This window comes from Rhinolophus sinicus, linkage group LG14 (genome assembly GCF_036562045.2).
Source record: "Rhinolophus sinicus isolate RSC01 linkage group LG14, ASM3656204v1, whole genome shotgun sequence".
NCBI lineage: Eukaryota > Metazoa > Chordata > Mammalia > Chiroptera > Rhinolophidae > Rhinolophus > Rhinolophus sinicus.
Window position 1 is genome coordinate 31896746 of NC_133763.1, and position 19434 is coordinate 31916179.

At 38.5% G+C, this 19434-nt stretch overlaps 1 protein-coding gene across 1 annotated transcript in view; it reads right to left on the reverse strand.

The window, feature by feature from the left end:
* Nucleotides 1-17563, reverse strand: part of ALG14 (ALG14 UDP-N-acetylglucosaminyltransferase subunit) — a 121780-nt gene extending 104217 nt beyond the window's left edge. Inside the window, exons 1-2 of the mRNA XM_019716850.2 lie at nucleotides 17293-17563; nucleotides 14048-14199 (exon numbers count right to left, since the gene is read on the reverse strand). Of these exons, the coding sequence (XP_019572409.1) occupies nucleotides 14048-14199; nucleotides 17293-17428 (288 nt within the window). The 5' untranslated portion in view covers nucleotides 17429-17563. The remainder of the gene's footprint in view (nucleotides 1-14047; nucleotides 14200-17292) is intronic.
* Nucleotides 17564-19434: the final 1871 nt, after the last annotated feature.

The window sequence follows — 19434 nt, forward strand, 5'->3', positions numbered from 1 at the left end:
TACTACTGGGTTTGGAGAGAGAAGACCCCTCTATCCCCGACCCCCACCTTTCCTGGCCTGCGGGAAGAGTGTGACACTGCTGGGCTGGGAGAGAGAAGACCCCTCCATCCCCAGCCCTCACTCTTTCTTGCTCGCCTAGGGCAGGGCAATTACATCTGCGGAGACACTCCCAGGGATCAGCAGTAGGTGGCAGACGCAGCTCTGGGCTTTCAGCAGCTCTGAAATCTCCCGCCTGCCATATATACACACATGCGCAGGGGGAAGAAGTGCCCTAAGACCCAGGAGAACTGGGCACAGGGCTGGTGGTGTTACTCTCAGTGTGCAAATGTGCAGGCAAGAGCAGAAACTGCACTGACTTTGTAGAAACTACCATCCAGACTCCTTAGCCCCACTCATGGAAATCTGCAGTCCCAACGTCACTCTGGGCACCAGGTGACCGGCTCTGCCTGCATAATACGCAGAGGACTCTTTGGTACAGCAGAGGACAACCTGGAGATTACTTGGTGGGCTTAAGCCAAGACTGGCACTGCTTTTTTTGTTTTGTTTTGTTTTTATATCTTTGATATTTTTGCCTGTTTGCCTGTGGGTTATCGGTTGTTTTTACATGTGAATGTATTTGGTTTTTTCTTTGTTGTTATTGTTATGCTTGGTGACTTGCTTTGTTCTGAAATTGCCCTACACCAGGGCCCAGCTCAAGAGGCACAAGATTCAACACACCCAGAGGCCAACTCCAGACCAAACCAGAATACTACCAGGTTTGACCTACAAGTGGACACACCCAGAGGGAATTCTCTACAGGCACAAGAGCCCATAGAGGCCAAGCCTCATTTAAGCGGTCAACCCTCACGCAGCAGAACACCCTGCAGGGGGCAGAGCCAAGTCCCACAACTAGTCAGCCTAGGAGTCAACCCCACCTACTCACAAGCGAAAAGCAATTAAAGATCTTCTTTAACAGGACAATATACACAACACAAGAGTCACCTTTGGAGCACACGCACAGAAGAAGGAAGTGGTGCAAGTCAAATATAAAGGACACATACTACATAAGATAACCCAGCAAGAACTAAGAACCCTAGAGGATCTACCTAATACATCGAAGCAAACACAGAGAGTCAGCCAGACTCTTCAGGGAAACAAAGAAACATGTCTCAAATAAAAGAACAGAAGAAACCTCCAGAAATGGAACCAAATGAAACAGAGGTAACCAACCTATCAGAGACAGAGTTCAGAACACTGATGATAAGAATGTTTAAGGGGCTTAGTGACGACATAAAGAAGGACAGAGAAATCATAATGAACAACGAGTTAGAACTAAAGAATACAACAACTGAAATAAAGAACACACTTGAAGGAATTACCAGCAGGTTAGATGAAGCAGAGGATCGAATCAGCGACTTAGAAGACAAGTTAGCAGAGATCACCCAAACAGAATAACGAAAGAAAAAAGATAAAAAACAATGAAGATGGTTTAAGAGACCTCTGGGATAACATCAAGCGCAACAACATGCACATCATAGGAATACCAGAAGGTGAAGAGAGGAAGCAAGGGACTGAGAACATATTTGAAGTAATAATGTCTGAAAACTTCCCTAACCTGGTGAAGGAAACCAACATACAAGCCCAGGAAGTGCAGAGAGTTCCAACCAGGATAAACCCAAACAGGTCCACAGCAAGACACATTATAGTTAAAAATGGCAAAGGTTAAAGACAAAGAGAGAATCCTAAAAGCAGCAAGAGAAAGACAGAGGGTTACATACAAGGGAACTCCTATAAGACTATCAAATGACTTTTCTGCAGAAATATTGCAGGCCAGGAGGGAGTGGCAGGAAGTACTCAAGGTGATGGAAAACAAAGGCCTACAACCTAGATTGCTTTATCCAGCATGGCTATCATTTAAAATTGAAGGAGAAATAAAGAGCTTATCAAAAAAGAATAAGATAAAGGAATTTATTACCACCAACCCAGTATTACAGGAAGTATTAATAGGGCTTCTGTAAACAGAAGAAAGATGAAAACAATCTAACTACAAATTTAAAAAATGGCAATAACTATGTACCTATCAATAATCACTTTAAATGTAAATGGATTACATGCTCCAATCAAAAGACATAGGGTGGCTGAGTGGATAAGAAATCCAAGACCCTTGTATATGCTGTATACAAGAGACCCACCTCAGATCAAAAGACACACACAGGTTGAAAGTGAAGGGTTGGAGTAAGATATTTCATGCAAATGGAAATGAGAAAAAAGATGGAGTTGTAATACTTATATCTGACAAAATAGACTTTAAAATGAAGAAAATATTAAAAGGCAAAGATGGGCACTGTATAATAAAGGGATCGATCCGACAAGAGGACATAACCCTAGTAAACATCTATGCACCCAACATAGGAGCACCTAAATATATAAAACAGATATTGACTGACATAAAGAGAGAGATCAACAGTAACACTATCATAGTAGGGGACTTCAACACACCTCTGACAACAAGGGACAGGTCTTCCAGACAGAAAATCAACATGGAAACAACGGCCTTAAATGACACATTGGACCACTTGGATTTAATCGATATTTTCAGAGCATTTCACTCCAAAGCTGCAGGATACACGTTCTTCTCAAGCGCACATGGAACATTTTCCAAGATAGACCACGTTTGGCCACAAAACAAGTCTTGATAAATTTAAGAAAATTGAAATCATACCAGTTGTCTTCTCTGACCACAGTGCCGTGAAATTAGAAATGAACTACAGGACAAAAACTGGAAGATACACCAATTCATGGAGGCTGAATAACATGTTACTAAATAATGAATGCGTCAACCATGAGATCAACGAAGAAATCAAAAGATATCTCGAGACAAACGAAAATGAAAACACGATGACCCAAAATCTATGGGATGCAGTGAAAGCAGTCCTAAGAAGGAAATTCATAGCAATGCAGGCCTACCTAAAGAAACAAGAAACATCACTAATCAACAGTTTATTTTCACACCTAAGGGATCTGGAAAAAGAACAGAAAAATAAGACCAAAGGGAGTAAAAGGAAGGAGATAATAAAGATCAGAGTGGAAATAAATGCAATAGAAACCAGAAAAACAATACAAAAGATCAACAAATCCAAGAGTTGGTTTTTAGAGAAGATAAACAAAATTGACAAACCTTTAGCCAGACTCATCACAAAAAAGAAATGACCCAAATTAATAAAATCAGAAATGAAAGAGGAGAAGTGACAACAGACACCGAAGAAATACAAAAAATTTTAAGAAATTACTATAAGCAACTATATGCCAACAAATTTGACAATCTGGAAGAAATGGACAATTTTCTAGAAGCATACAACCTTCCAAGGCTAACTCACGAAGAAATGGAAAACCTGAATAGACTAATTACCACCAGGGAAATTGAATCAGTAACCAACAAGCTCCCAACAAACAAAAGCCCTGGACCAGATGCCTTTACAGGTGAATTTTCAAAACGTTCATAAAAGAATTATCACCTATTCTCTTCAAGCTCTTCCAAGAAATCCAGAAGGAGGGAAGGCTCCCAAACACTTTTTATGAGGCCACTATCACCCTGCTCCCCAAATCAGACAAAGACACTACAAAAAAAGAAAATGACAGGCCAATATCCCTAATGAACATAGATGCAAAAATCCTCAACAAAATATTAGTGAACAGAATTCAGCAATACATTAAAAAGCTCATATACCATGATCAAGTGGGATTCATTCCTGGTATGCAAGGTGGTTCAACATCCGCAAATCAATTAATGTGATATACCACATTAACAAAATGAAAAATAAAAATCATATGATCATATGAATAGATGCAGAAAAGCATTTGACAAAATCCAGCAGCCATTTATGATAAAAACTCTTAAGAAAGTGGGACTAGAGGGATCATATCTCAACATAATAAAGGCCATATATGACATACCCACAGCTAACATCATACTCAATAGGGAAAAGCTAAAACCATTACCCTTAAGGTCAGGAACAAGGCAAGGTTGCCCACTTTCTCCACTTCTATTCAACATAGTGCTGGAAGTTCTAGCCACAGCAATCAGACAAGAAAAAGAAATAAAAGGCATCCAAATCGGTAAGGAGGAAGTAAAATTGTCATTATATGCAGATGACATGATACTATATAGAGAGAACCCTAAAGACTCCACCAAGAAACTATTAGAGCTGATAAATGAATTTAGTAAAGTAGCAGGATACAAAATTAATATTCAGAAATCAGTTGCATTTGTATATACCAATAATAAAATATCAGAAGGAGAAATTAAGAAAACAATCCCATTTACAATTGCTTCAAAGACTATAAAATACCTGGGAATAAATTTAACCAAAGAAGTAAAAGATCTGTACTCAGAAAATTATAAGACACTGAAGAAAGAAATGAAAGAAGATACAAATAGATGGAAACACATACCATGTTCGTGGATAGGAAGAATTAATACAGTTAAAATGTCCATATTGCCTAAGGCAAGATACATATTCAATGCAATTCCTATCAAACTACCAAGGACATTTTTCACAGAAATAGAACGTATAATCCTAAAATTTATATGGAACCATAAAAGACCCTGGATAGCCTCAGCAATCTTTAGAAATAAGAACAAAGTGGGAGGTATAACAATACCTGACATCAAATTATACTACAAGACTACAGTAATCAAAACAGCATGGTACTGGCATAAAAACAGATACATAGATCAATGGAACAGAATAGAGAGCCCAGAAATAAATCCATGCCTATATGGTCATTTAACCTACGACAATGGAAGCAAGAATTTACGGTGGGGTAAAGACAGTCTATTCAATAAATGGTGCTGGGAAACCTGGACAGACACATGCAAAAAAATGAAGCTGGACCACCTCCTTACACCATATAAAAGAATAAATTCAAAATGGCTTAAAGACTTAAATGTAAGATCTGAAAGCATAAAATTCCTAGAAGAAAATATAGGAAGAAACTTTACAGACATTACCCGGAGTAAGATTTTTACTGATATATCCCCTCGGGCAAGGGAAGTAAGAGAAAAAAATGAACATGTAGGATTATATCAAACTAAAAAGTTTTTTCACAGCAAAGGAAACCATCAATAAAGCAAAAAGGGATCCTACTGAATGGGAAAAGATATTTGCCAATGATATATCCGATAAGGGGTTAATATCACAAATTTATTAAAAAAACCTCACTCAACTCAACTCCAGAAAAACAAACAACCCAATTAAAAAATGGGCAGAGGACATGAAGAGACATTTTTTAAAAAAGGCAGAAGGCAAACAGACATATGAAAAAATGCTCAACCTCATTAACCATTAGAGAAATGCAAATAAAAACCACAATGAGATACCACCCCACCCCAGTCAAAATGTCTATCATCAATAAATCAACAAACGACAAGTGCTGGTGAGGATGTGGAGAAAAGGGAACCCTTGTGCACTGTTGGTGGGATTGCAGATTGGTGCAACCACTATGGAAAACAGTATGGAGGTATCTCAAAAATCTGAAAATGGAACTACCTTATGATCCAGCAATTCCACTCCTAGGTATCTATCTGGAGAAATACAAAATGCTAACTCAAAAAAGTTTATGCACCCCTATGTTTATTGCAGCACTATACACACTAGCCAAGACATGGAAACAACTGAAATGCCCATCGGTAGATGACTGGATTAAGAAATTGTGGTACATTTATACAATGGAGTATTATGCAGCCATAAAGAAGAAATAAATCTTACCATTTGCAACAACATGGATGGACCTAGAGAACATTATGTTAAGTGAAATAAGTCAAAGACATATACCATCTGATCTCACTTATATGTGGAATCTAAAGAAAAGAATAAATGAATGAACTAATCAGAAACAGTTTCAGAGACATAGAGGAAAAACTGAGGGTTGCTAGATAGGAGGGCGGTGGGGATAAGGGGGATGGTGAGGGGATTAGAAAACAGTCAGTAACCACAAGATTGCCACGGGGTTACGAAAGTCAATTTGGGGAATGTAATCAATAATGTTGTAAAGATTTTGTACGGTATCCGATGGACACCTGTCTCGTTAGGGAGACCACCTCAGGGAAGATGTAGATAGATGCCTGATCACTGCACTGTACACCTGAAACTGAAGCTGAACAATAATGAATGTCAACTACAAGTTTATATATTATGTACATAGTTACAAGAAGTGGAATACAGCATTAGGAATGTAGATAGTGGAAATGTAATGGCTGTGTGCGATGTCAGAGAGATAGTGGATGGGGGGAGAGGGGTTGACACAGTGTGAGGGATATAAATGATAAATGTCTAACTATTACATTGTTTTGTGCACCTGAAACTAATAAAAAAAATAAACAATTAATGCAACAAAGAGCTGGTTCTTTGAAAACATTAATAAAATTGACAAACCCTTGGCTAGATTCACGAAGATAAAAAGAGAAAAGACACAAATAAACAAAATCAGAAATGAAAGAGTAGTTACCATGGGACCACAGAAACACAAAGGACCAGCCAAGAATACTACGAAGGATGATATGCCACAAAATTTAATAACCTACACGAAATGGAGAAGTTCTAAGAAACATATAGCTTTCATAGGATGAATCATGAAGAACTGGAAAATCTAAATAGACTGATCAACAGTAAAGAAATTGAATCAGTCATCCAAAACCTTTCCAAAAGAATAAGTCCAGGACCAATGGCTTCACTAGTGAACTCTACCAAACCTTCAAAGAGAATCTAACAGCTGTCCTTAAACTCTTTCAAAACATTGAAGAAGAGGTAATACTTCCTAACTCATTTTATAAGGTGAACATTACCCTGATACCAAACCCTGGTAAGGATAACGCAAAAAAAGAAAATTAACAGACCAATATATCTGATGAATACAGATGCAAAAATCCTAAACAAAATTCTAGCAAATTGACTACAACAATGCATTAAAAAGATTATACATCATGATCAAGTTGGGTTTGTTCATTGCAGAAGCACAAGGATGGTTCAACAAATGCAAATCGATTGATGTGATACATTACATAAACAAAATAAATGATAAAAATCGTATGATTATATCAATAGATACAGAGAAAGCATTTAACAAGATATGACATTCAATTATGATTAAAACACTTAATAAAATGGGTATAGAAGGAAAATACCTTAACATAATAAAGGCCATATATGACAAACCCTCAGCTAATATCATGATTAATGGTGAAAAACTGAAGCCCTTCTCACTCTATGTTCAGGAACAAGACGTGGTTGCCCCCTATCACCACTGTTATTCAACACAGTATTGGAAGTCCTAGCCAGAGCAATCAGGCAAGAAAAGACATAAAAGGCATCCAAATTGGGAATGAAGAAGTTAAACTGTCACTTTCTGCAGATGACATGATTCTTCATATAGAAAATCCTAAACACTCCACCAAAAAGCTATTAGAAAGAATAAACAAATACAGTAAAGTTGCTGGCTACAAAATCAATGTACAAAAATCCATTGCATTCCTATATACTAACAATGAAATCTCAGAAAAAGTAATTTAAAAAAACCACAATTCCTTTTGCAATTAAACAAAAAGAATAAAATACCTAGGAATAAACTTAACAAAGGATGTGAAGGACCTATACATCGAAAACTATAAGACATTTTTAAAAGGAATTGAAGAAAACGCAAAGAAATGGAAATATATTCCATGCTCATGGATCAGAAGATTCAACATAGTTAAAATGGCCATATTACCCAAAGCAATTCACAGATTTAATGCAATTCCCATCAAAATCCCAATAGCATTTTTTAAAGAGGTAGAACAAAAAATCATCAGATTTGTATGGAACCACAAAAGACCCCAAACAGCCAAAGCAATCCTAAGAAAAAAGAACAAGGCTGAAGGTATCACACTCTCTGACTTCAGCTTGTACTACAGGGCTACAATGATCAAAGCAGCACTGTATTGGCAGAAAATCAGACATACAGATCAATGGAATAGAACCGAAAACCCAGAAATAAACTCACATAAATATGGACAGATAATTTTCACCAAAGGAGCCAAAACACACAATGGAGAAAAGAAAGCCTCTTCAATAAATGGTGCTGGGAATACTGGAAAGCCACGTGCAAAAGAATGAGACTAGACTGCTATCTGTCCCCATGTACCAAAATTAACTCAAAATGGATCAAAGTCCTACACATAAGACCTGAAACAATAAACTACACAGAAGAAAGCACAGGTACTAAACTTAAGGACTTGGGTTCAAGGAGGATTTTATGAATTTAACCTCAAAGGCAAGAGAAGTAAAAGCTAAAATAAATGAATGGGATTATATCAAACTAAAAAGCGTATGCACAACAAAAGAATCCATCTGACAAAACAAAGAGGCAGCCAACCAAATGGGAGAAAATATTTGCAAACAACGCTTCTGATAAGGAGCTAATACGCAAAATATATAAGGAACTCATACAACTCAACAACAAAAAGACAAACAATCTAATTAAAAAATGGGCAGTGGACATGAACAGAAACTTCTCCCAAGAAGACATACAAATGGCCAACAGATATATGAAAAAATGTTCAACTTCTCTAGCTATTAGGAAAATGCAAATCAAAATCACAATGAAATATCACCTCACACCTGTTAGAATGGCTATCATCAACAAGACAAATAATAAGTGTTGGAGAGGCTGTGGAGAAAAAGGAACCCTCATACACTATGGGAATGTAAACTGGTATGGCCTCTATGGAAAACAGTATGGAGGTTCCTCAAAAAATTAAGAACAGAATTACCATATGAGCCAGCAATCCCCCTTCTGGGTATCTATCCAAAAAAATCTGAAAACATTTATCGGTAAAGATATATGTGCTCCGATGTTCACTGAACCTTTATTTATGGTGGCCAAGACATGGAAACAACCAAAGTGTCTTTCGATAGATGATTGGATAAAGAAGATGTGGTATATATACACAATGGAATACTACATGGCCATAAGAAAAGATGAAATACTGCCATTTGTGACAACATGGATGGATCTTGAGATTGTTATGCTAAGTGAAATAAGTCAGACAGAAAAAGTCGAGAACCTATAACTGCACTCATATGTGGGATATATGACTGAAAGCAATAAAGGAACAAGACAAACAAAGGAACAAAAACTCATACACTCAGACAACAGTTTAGTGATAACCAACGGTAAGGGGGGGAAGAGGTAATGGTAGAAAAGGATAAAGGGGGTCAAATATATGGTGATGGAAGGAGAATTGACTCTGGGTGGTAAACACGTACTGCAATATATAGATGATGTATTACAGAATTGTACACTTGAAACCTATGTACTTTTGTTGACCTTTGTCACCCCAATAAAGTTTAATAAAAAAAATTGTGCTGCAATCATATATAAAAAACATACCTAAAACACAATGACACACCAAAAAGTGAAAATAAAAAGATGGACGAGGATATACTATGCATACATTACAGCACCGTTTTCAGAAATGGTAAGAGAACATTATGAAAATAGCTATGTCAACATATGTGTAACCTCCCCCCACCCCAAAAAAAAAGACATAATCCTAGAAAAATATCTTAGCAACACTGACCTAAGGAACCAAAAGTCTGAAGTGTCCTAAAACCATAACAAAAAGAACACATCAGGGCCAGGTGGTTTTATAGAAAAGTTGTACAAAACTTAAAAATTAATTCCATACTTATACAAAGTCTTTCCAAGAACAAAAAACTGTGTACACTCTACTTGCATATGAGATTAGAGTAAGCTTATACCAAAACTAAAGAATAGAAAAAGTATATGGCAATCTCACTCATAAACATCAATGAAGAAAACGTACACAGCAATCTCATTCATGAACATCAATGAAGAAACCCTAAGCAATATGTTTGTAAACAAAAATCAGGAATGTATTAAAATATAACACACTATGAACAATCTGGGTTTATTCCAGGAATTCAATAATAGTTTGTACCATATAGTTGCCCACATAAACAGATATAGTTGGAAAAACTATATGACCATCTCTGATGCAGAAAAGACATTTGACAAAAAACAAACAACTGGGCTGGCCTGGTGGCTCAGGCGGTTAGAGCTCCATGCTCCTAACTCTGAAGGCTGCATGTTCGATTCCCACATGGGCCAGTGGGCTCTCAACCACAAGGTTGCTGGTTCAACTCCTCGAGTCCTGCAAGTGATGGTGGGCTCCGCCCCCTGCAACTAAGATTGAACACAGCACCTTGAGCTGAGCTGCCTCCCAGATGGCTCAGTTGGTTGGAGAGTGTCCTCTCAACCACAAGGTTGCCGGTACGACTCCCGCAAAGGATGGTGGGCTGCGCCGCCTGCAACTAGCAACGGCAACTGGACCTGGAGTTGGGCTGCACCCTCCACAACTAAGATTGAAAGGACAACAACTTGACTTGGAAAAAAGGCCTGGAAGTACACACTGTTCCCCAATAAAGTCCTGTTCCCCTTCAAAACAAAACAAAACAAAACAAAAAAACCCCAATATGATTTAAAATAAAACTCTTGGCAAATTTTTTAAATCATAGAATGCAAGGACGACTGGTTCTACTTATTGTTCTGGAAGTTTTAACAACAAAATGAGCAAAAGAAATAAAAGGTGTAAGGATTAGAAAGAAAATCACAATTGTTACTATTTGCAGATGATGAGATTATCCTCATAGATAACACAAAAGTATACAAATTACCAGAATTAATTAGAGTGTAGCAATCTAATTAATTCTTCTACAATCACTATACAGAAACCAATTGTATCTCTATATATCATAATACAGGAAATATCATTGAAAGATATATTGCTTATGACGATAAAATACAAGGTACCTAGAAATAAAAACAACAAAAGATATGCAAGACTCTTAATTAGAAAACTAGAAATTTTACTGAAAAACACTAAAGGAGATCTAAATAATGGAGAGAGAGAAATGATGTTCCTGGATAGGAAGATATCATATAGGTGCAAGTTCTCCTCAAATATGATGTATTGATTCAATTTAATTCAAATAAAAATTACAACAGGGTTCTTTTGTGAACTTGTCAAAGTTACTTCAATAACTTACATTAAAAAGTAAGAAGAATAAGAGACTTCTGAAGACTAAGACTAAGGGAGCTTGATATTAGTGCAGGGGTAGACACACAAACCAGCTAACAAAGAAGCAACTTGATGTAATAGTGGTAGCACTGCAGATCAATGGGACAAGGACTATTTATTTGATAAGTGGTGCTGGGCCAGTACTGGCGGCTGCTGTACTAGACAATACAGAGCTCAGTTATTTGTATTTGTGGATGATGAGTGCTCTGCTAGCAAATGTATTGATTAGTATTGATTTCTTCAGCAAGACTCTCCTCCACCTAGTGTTGTTAGCTCCATGGAAGGCACAGGCGAGCGGGCCTTCAGGCACAACTTCCCTAAGCTGTAGTGCAGAGAGACTAAGTGGATTCCTCTCTTTAGCAAGGCATGGTGGGAAGGAGTCTTCACCGTCTCTTCTCTCTGAACTGTGGCACACAGGTGTTGCCAGCAGAAAGGACAACAGGCATATTCATGCTACCGCCCTCAATGGCTCTCCTCTGTATCTCTGCAGAAAGTCTTCCAGCTTCAGAGTCATGAGACAACCTTTCAGGTACAGAATAGTGTTTTTTCTCTAACAGAGGTTGCACTGCCCCACCGGTAAACTAACTGATGAAGGAAGGAAGTAAAAGAGAGACGCTCAGTGTACATTGTGCCACTTTGATAATTAAAAAAAAAAAGGGGGGGGCATTTAAAAAACCCCAAATCTTTATCTTTTTTACTAAAGTGCAGCAAACCCAACTACTGGATTCTAAAGCGGTATTGATCCACAGTATATAACAATCTTGTAAATGTTTCACTAAACCATGAAATAATTCAGCAAATAAACAATTCATATGGACCTAGGGGAAATAGTACGTATGCTGAATTAAAACTGGAGCCTCCAAACTGGATACTACTTCAGAAAGAAAAAAACCACATACTAACAATTGGGCAAAAACAAAGATACGTGTTCATTATGCTGGAAGCAATAAGAATTTTGTAATTATTTGACCTTTATATTTTGGTAAGTAGTCCATACCACCGCTAAATTATAATACTATATATATCTCATGTGAAAAATCACTATCATTTTCTCCAAAATTTCCACCAATTCTCATATACACTCTAAGATAAGAGATTAAATGACTTTTAGTTTCTGGTGTCTTGGATAAAAATTCCTAAAGCATTCTTTTCTCACTTAGTTTTTTGAATTGAGGCCTGGCTCTGGAGAAGACATGTTTAGGTACATGCCACATATTTGGCGGGACTATGGCCAATTATTTCCATCTCTGAGGCTCAATTTTCTCATTTGTAAAATGAGGATACTATTATCTGTCTCACACAGTATTGGAAGGATCAATTACTGGTACACATGGAGGAATAGCATTCTCCAAAACTTCATGTTCACCTGGAACCTGTGAATGTGACCTTATTTGGAAATGAGGGTCTTGTAGATGTTATCAAGTTAGTATGAGGTCATATTGGATTAGGGTGGGCCCAAAATCCAATGACTGATGTCCTTACAAGAAGGGCATGTGAAGACAGAGACACAGAAATGGCCCTGTGGCCATGAAGGCAGAGATTGGAATGCAGCTACCACAAGCCAAGGAAGGCCAAGGACTACCGGCAACCATCAGAAGCTGGAAGAGGCAAGGAAGAATTTTCCCCTGGAGCCTTCAGAGAGAGCATGGCCCTGCTAATGCCTGGATTTCAGATTTCTGGCCTTCAAAACTGTCAGGAAATAAACTTGGGTTGTCTTAAGCCACAAAGTGTGTGGTACTTTGTTATAGCAGCCCTAGGGACTATTACAGTACTGATTCCTAAAACAGGTAAGAAGCATTTTTTTTTTTTCTTCCACACAGAGAAAACATACCATACATTCTGCTATGGCTGAATATAGCAGCAGAGTCCAATCCCGTCTGACATGGATTCTCCAAGAATACATTTTAATAGTGTTTTAGTTAGGGATCATGTTTACAAGTGAACAAGACTCAACTGAAACAAGCTTTAAAAGGTTGGGGGAAGCAGAAGGACGAATGAGGGGTGAGGGGAGAGGGGCTGTGTTAGTGGATCCTGTTTTCTAAGACAGGTAAGAACCACCAAGCCGGGACCCACGCAGAGGCAGCTGGGCCTCTGGAGTAACTGAAGATAGGACTCACCAAACGGTTTCCCATTTGATTCTTAACTTCATTTGATTCTTAACTTCATTCTTTTCTCTATCTGTAGTCTGTCTTTATCCACCAGGTGAAGACATGACTGCCAGGTGCTCAAGTTTTATCATTTACAGAGTTTGCCCCTGAAGAAAGACTGCCTCCATTCTCCAGTTCTCCAAGTCCAAAATGCCTCAGAAACACTTTGAGCGGCCTGAGCCAAGTCACTGAACTACCAGTTGCAGCCCCATGGTGGGACAGAGAGAGGGATGGATGGAGATGACTATACAGGAAGAGCTCTAGTTTCCTTCCTTGATAAAGAAAGTTTCACTTTTTTTCTTTTACCCCAAATTCTAACTAAAATGCTAAAATGAATTCAGCAACTGGGGATAGAGAGGTAGTTCTAAAGACAGATACAAATACGATTTGAAGAATAAGAGGTAGCTATAGATAAATCAAATTATCACTAAAATGCAATACATCAATAAAAAGCTTTAAAGAAGAGGCAAAAAGCACATGAACTGGATGCTTTATGTATGTAAGTATAAATAAAACAATCTTCACAGTTGGAATTAACTGAAAAATAATTTTCTCTATTAAAAAAATAAAAGAAAATATAAGAAATTAAGCAACCACTTTTATGTGAAGATTTATTTTAAAGAAATGCTTATCTTTTGGTAGTAAAGGAAATGTATTTCATCAGCAATAAACATTTGACTTCCTTGAGTGGGCAGGCCACTGAAGTGCCATGAGATTGTTTCTAGATATAGTTAAACTTGATATACAACTCGTAACTTTTTTAGAAATAGAAATTATCACTTACCATGGTACTGGGGTCTCTATCAGCCCGATATAATTCAAAAGAACTTATTTTCTGGGCACTCATTTCATCAGTGTCAGCAATGATGTAATGTCTAGGGGAGTAAGCACTGGACAAATGCTCAAGCAGCCTCAGGATCTCAGTGGTGTGCCCACCTGGAAAAAATATTGGAAGGCCATAGATTAAGAAACCCATAATGGACATATTTATTTGATTATGTTATATTGTTATGTTTTGTGTATTTCTCAAAAGACAGAAGGAACAATTGGAAACAATAATCTCTGCTTTTGTATAAATACTACTTTTATTTTATATAGGAAAGAGTATAACAAATGTATAAAAATAAAACCAGCACTAGCAGTAGGTGCCAAGGAAGGTACAAAGAAGTATAATACAGCTCCTGTTATCAAGAAGTCTGGTGGAAGAGGGGCAGGACACACAGACATATAAAGAGTGATGCAAGACAATAAGTAAATTTAAAGCGGGGTGGTGGAGGGAAGCAAATGGTTGTGAAAAACCAATGCTATAAGGATAGGGAAGATCCCTGGTAAAGGCTGCAATGACTTAAAAATGAAGCTAATGGAGAGAAAGGAGTAGGAAGGCCATTGGGCAGAGGTGGGATTATTAGGTCATGAGATGGCAAGATCTGAGAGGCGTGTTCAAGGGATGGTGGGACTACTGCGAAGACGAGGGTGAAGTAAGGTTAGGAAAGTAGGTTGAAAAATGGGAAGACAGTCGCAGAAGGTTTCTGTGTTGAGAAGTAATGTCAGGGAGGCGTGAGCACTTACCTACAGGGCTCAGGTCTTCCTAAGGAAGACTTCTGTTCACCACTGTAACCCTAGCTCCATTTACGGAGGTTAGCACATCGCAAGCCCTCAAATATTTACCAGCTTCACCAAACAACTACATGTTCGGTTTTTGAAATTGTACAATCTCCAAAATTTTAATACTTTAATTGCAAAACCATGAATTAAAAAGAACCAACTGTGTTCATTGAGGTTTCCTTCACGGAACACAAGCCCAAAAGGACATCTACCTATCACATTAACTACTGGGGGTACCAAAAAAATATATACACATGATTTGTATTCACTTTTTGTTACCAGTATATATTGAGTATTACACAATTTTAATACAGCTTTTTTCCTTTCTTAAAATGTGTATACATTTTTTTGGCACCCTCTGTATATGCCACTGAAGCAAAATAATCGAACTCTTTATCAACGAGTTCTATCATATATTTAGTTTCATTTACTTGTTATCTCCTCCTTGCCTCTGGTCACACTGTTCCCCCTACCTACGAAGCTCTCCCCTTCACCCCCTCAGTTCCCTTACGGCTGAAAGAAATTTTCAATAGTGACACAGTGAGAAAATAGAAGGATAATCAAACAAATTAAGCATGTGATTTCTCCCAATGCATATATTTTCTTATAGTAGAAAGGCAAGTATTCCTCTCTAGATTCTAGAAAATTAGGTATAGAAATAAAATCAGCATTTCAGGAATTAGTGAGTTTCAGGAATTAGAATCATACTTTAATTTTGTAACTTGTCTCCCATCTTCTTATCTGGGGCAAGTAATTACACATCTGATTTATACTCATTTTAGTATTTTTGCTTTAGCCTTGAAAAAGTGTGGTGGTTTGCCAAGTATGTACTTCTTTTTACAGCTGGAACAATAAAGGATAAAACCTAATATTGACAATATCTTCCACTGCAATGAAAACATCATTAAACCTGCTTTAACAGTCTTTTTTTTTTTTTTTTTTAATGGAAACCCTCGCTGGATACATTCCTTGAAATTTAAACTTGCTATGAATAAAGTCATTAAAATGATGGGCTTTGTCTTGAATTTTATTTTTATTAATGTTTATTATTTGGGAATGAAATTTCAGTTCTACCTTAAAATATATCCAAAATCAAATCACTGCTCACCACCTCCTTTACTACCACACCCTGCTCCAAGCCACATCACTCCCCTTGGATTACGACCATAGCTTCCTGGTCTTTTGCCCCAACTCCACTTGTCCATTCAAGTGTCCACTTCAGTCTGTTCTCAACACAGCATCAAGTGTAATCCTTTTAAAAAGAGTTGATCAAATTACTGACCTCTGCTTAAAAACCTCCAATGGCTTCCCTTCTCATATGGAACAAAAGGCTTCTTATAATCTGACCCCTTAATCTGTTTCCTCTTGGACCTCATCTACCTTTTCCCCATTACTCAGTATATTCCAGCCACTCTGGCCTCCTTGCTGTTGTACATCTGTCATCGCCCCAGGGAGGCTTTCTCTGACACAATCCTGTCTAAAATGAAACTCCCTCTCCCTACCTCATATTATGCAATCTATTTCTTATCTCATTGTGGCAAGCACCCATTTTGTTTTGTTAGTTTTTCTATATTGTCCATTTCATTCACTGCTGTATCTCATAACTGTCACAAGGCTTGGGACATAGTCAGCAGTCCATGGCAAGTAAAATTAAGTCAGCTTTGTTATGTCCAGAGCTCAGCTTAGTGTCTGGTCTCTCCTATGGCTCAAAATATGTTAAATGAATAAAGTAATGAATTATACTTGAATATAAGTTTAGAACATTTGCTCATACTATAAATATTATTCTATCTGGATTCAATCTCCTGGCATTTCAAAATGTACACAGCATATAATGTCTATCTCTATCCGAAATGCCATTTAAAATTGTTACTAGCGCCTACAAAGCTGGTGGACTCTGTTTAGTTGGTATTACCTGATGCTCACACCCTGACACAATAGCCTCAAGTGTGGGTTGTCCTATGTTTAGCAGAGAATTTTATCCTTGTGGATTTTGTACATGTATATTTACAAATATAATTCACCCTGCCTCATTTATCATGTAGCTTTCATGATTCTTAAACTACACACAAAATGCCTAGGTTAATAATGCAAAATAGCAATTTTTATTCAGGTAAATTGCATGTTGGCATGAAAAGGCTTCTGCGTCCTCTCTGTTCACTAACAATTTGTTAGAAAAAATATACGCTGAAGAGAAGCTTAATTACACACAAGTGCAAATTACTTATTTGTCACTAAAGACTTGACCTCGGGATCAGCATTTTGTCTGGCTGGGCAGGCCGGTTCCGGTAACGCAAAGAAACTACAAATCCCAGCATGCAATTGACGCACAGAGCGCTAAGAAAACCGGGGAACATAGTCGCGGTGCACTCTGGGGTTTGTAGTGCTCGACCCCAGCTCAACAGTCACCGCCCCGATACTTACCGGATCCGACTACCACCATGAGACTGAGAGATTCCCGGGGCACAACGACCCGGGAATGAAGCACGACCCATAGCCGCAGTGCCAGGAGCACTGCAACCACTCCTGCAGTCGCTGCCAGAATAAGGGCGCTCGCCATTCAAAGGAACAACGCATGCGTGCTAACCCACAGCACGGGCCCAAAGGAAGGGTTAAAGTTCAAGAACTACGGGCGCCGAGGAGACACACGCAGCGTATCCAACGTCGTGCGGACTGGGCTTGTTTGCGCTGGGCGGGGTTCAGGGTCAGGGGCGGAAGTCCTGGTCGGGAAGGCTTTGGCCTCTACGCCGGGACCGCCCCCTGCGAAAGCTGAAATCCCGGAAGTTAAGCGCTGAAGAGGTTGGATTGAGGCCCGTGGTGAATTCAGGCCAGTTGTGCGCCCTAAAGAGCTTAGAACTTCCACGTTAATAGGTGTCCCAGCGCTGCCAACTTTGTGAATTCCACCTGCGGCCCTTGGCATAATGGCATTAATCGCTTTTTTTCTTTTTCTTTTTAAATGCTAAGGGAAATGTTTCCATTGCACATGCAGACATTTACTGAAAGTGTTTACCTGTAAAAGGTACCTTAGTACAAAAAATTGAATTCAGGGCTCTCACCCTGTTAACCGAAGGGTGTAGACAAATAATAGCGTTTGGATTGCTGTGGAGACAATGTGTCTGAGATGGCTTTGTGAACTGACATACACGGGCACTACAGGTGTCGGGCATATTAAACATTGCTAGGCGCCAGACCCCAGAAGACACCCTTGCACCCTCATTGCCCCATCACCTCACTACTGTAATTACCTGTATCTGTAGGAAGAATCCGTTTGACCAGGCTTGGCTTGCAGCTGTAATGAATGGGGGTGACCGAGATTTAGAGGCTGCCAGTAAACACACAGAATTAAAGCAGCAGGCATTGTTTGCAGTTATGGGTTGAGTTATTTTGGATTAAAGCTAGGGTCAGACTTGACAAGGAAGTCGAGGACTTTCCGGGAGGAGCTACGTGGCAGGCAAGGACAGGAACAAAGTTGGGAACTCCTGAACAAAATAAATGTCTATCAAGTGAGCGGAGTCCTGGGCTGTGCCAGGGATGGAACATATAGATAATAAGAAAGTCCAGAAGCTGTACTAGATTCATCAGGAAAGGCAAGGAAGGCTGAGAAGGAAGGAGCAACAACGGAAATTTCTCTTTGGGAGTTAAGTTGCACTGACAATGCAGATAACAGATGCACGGGGGTATGAAAAATATACCCCCAGGTGGAAAGCATGAAAAATAATAATTGACAGAATGAAAAATGGTATTGAGCCATAACCAATCACATGTAAAGTCGGTCTGGAAAGTGATTTTTATTATCTTCCTAAATCTATTTCCTAACGTTTCTGTGGCAAACAGCTATTATTCATGAGTATTTTACAAGTTTAAATTATTTTGCACTATTCAGTAGGATTGTACTTGTTAATTTACTCAATATATTTAATGAGCACTTGCTATGTGCTGGATTTTGGTGCAGGGTATCTTATATGAGTAGGACAGTCACTCAGACAAGAACCTTAGACTAGGAAGATGACAGTGCATGTAGATGGCCGTAGTCACGATGGATTATATATTGGGAATCAAGATGGCTCCTAGAGTTTTGGCTTCAAAACTGGTTGGATGGTGTCATTTGCTAAGAATAGACAGACAGGAAAAGAAACAAGCTTTTGTGAGTAGAGAAAGGGGTGGAGAGGGTGAAAATAAAAGAGTTCTGTTTTGGATGTTAGTTTGAATAGCCTGTTAGACATCCAAGTGGTTATGTCAAATAGGGAGTTTCGTCTACAAACCTGAAACTTGGGTCAGAGCTAGAGGTTTAAACTTAGAACTCAGTGTATAGATGATATTTAAAGCCATGGGACGGGTGAGATCACCTAGGGAGGGAGTCCCGGTCAGTCCTGTTCAAGAGAACTTTCTGTGATGATGGAAATGTTTTATGTGCATGCTGCCCACTCTCCACAAGTGCCTAGTGAGCACTTGAAATGTGGCTAGTGAAGCTGAGGAACTGAATTTTAATTTCATTTAAATTAAGCTTAGACAGTAGCTAGTGACTACTCTATTGGACAGCTCAGGATAGAGAAGAGTCTGTCATGA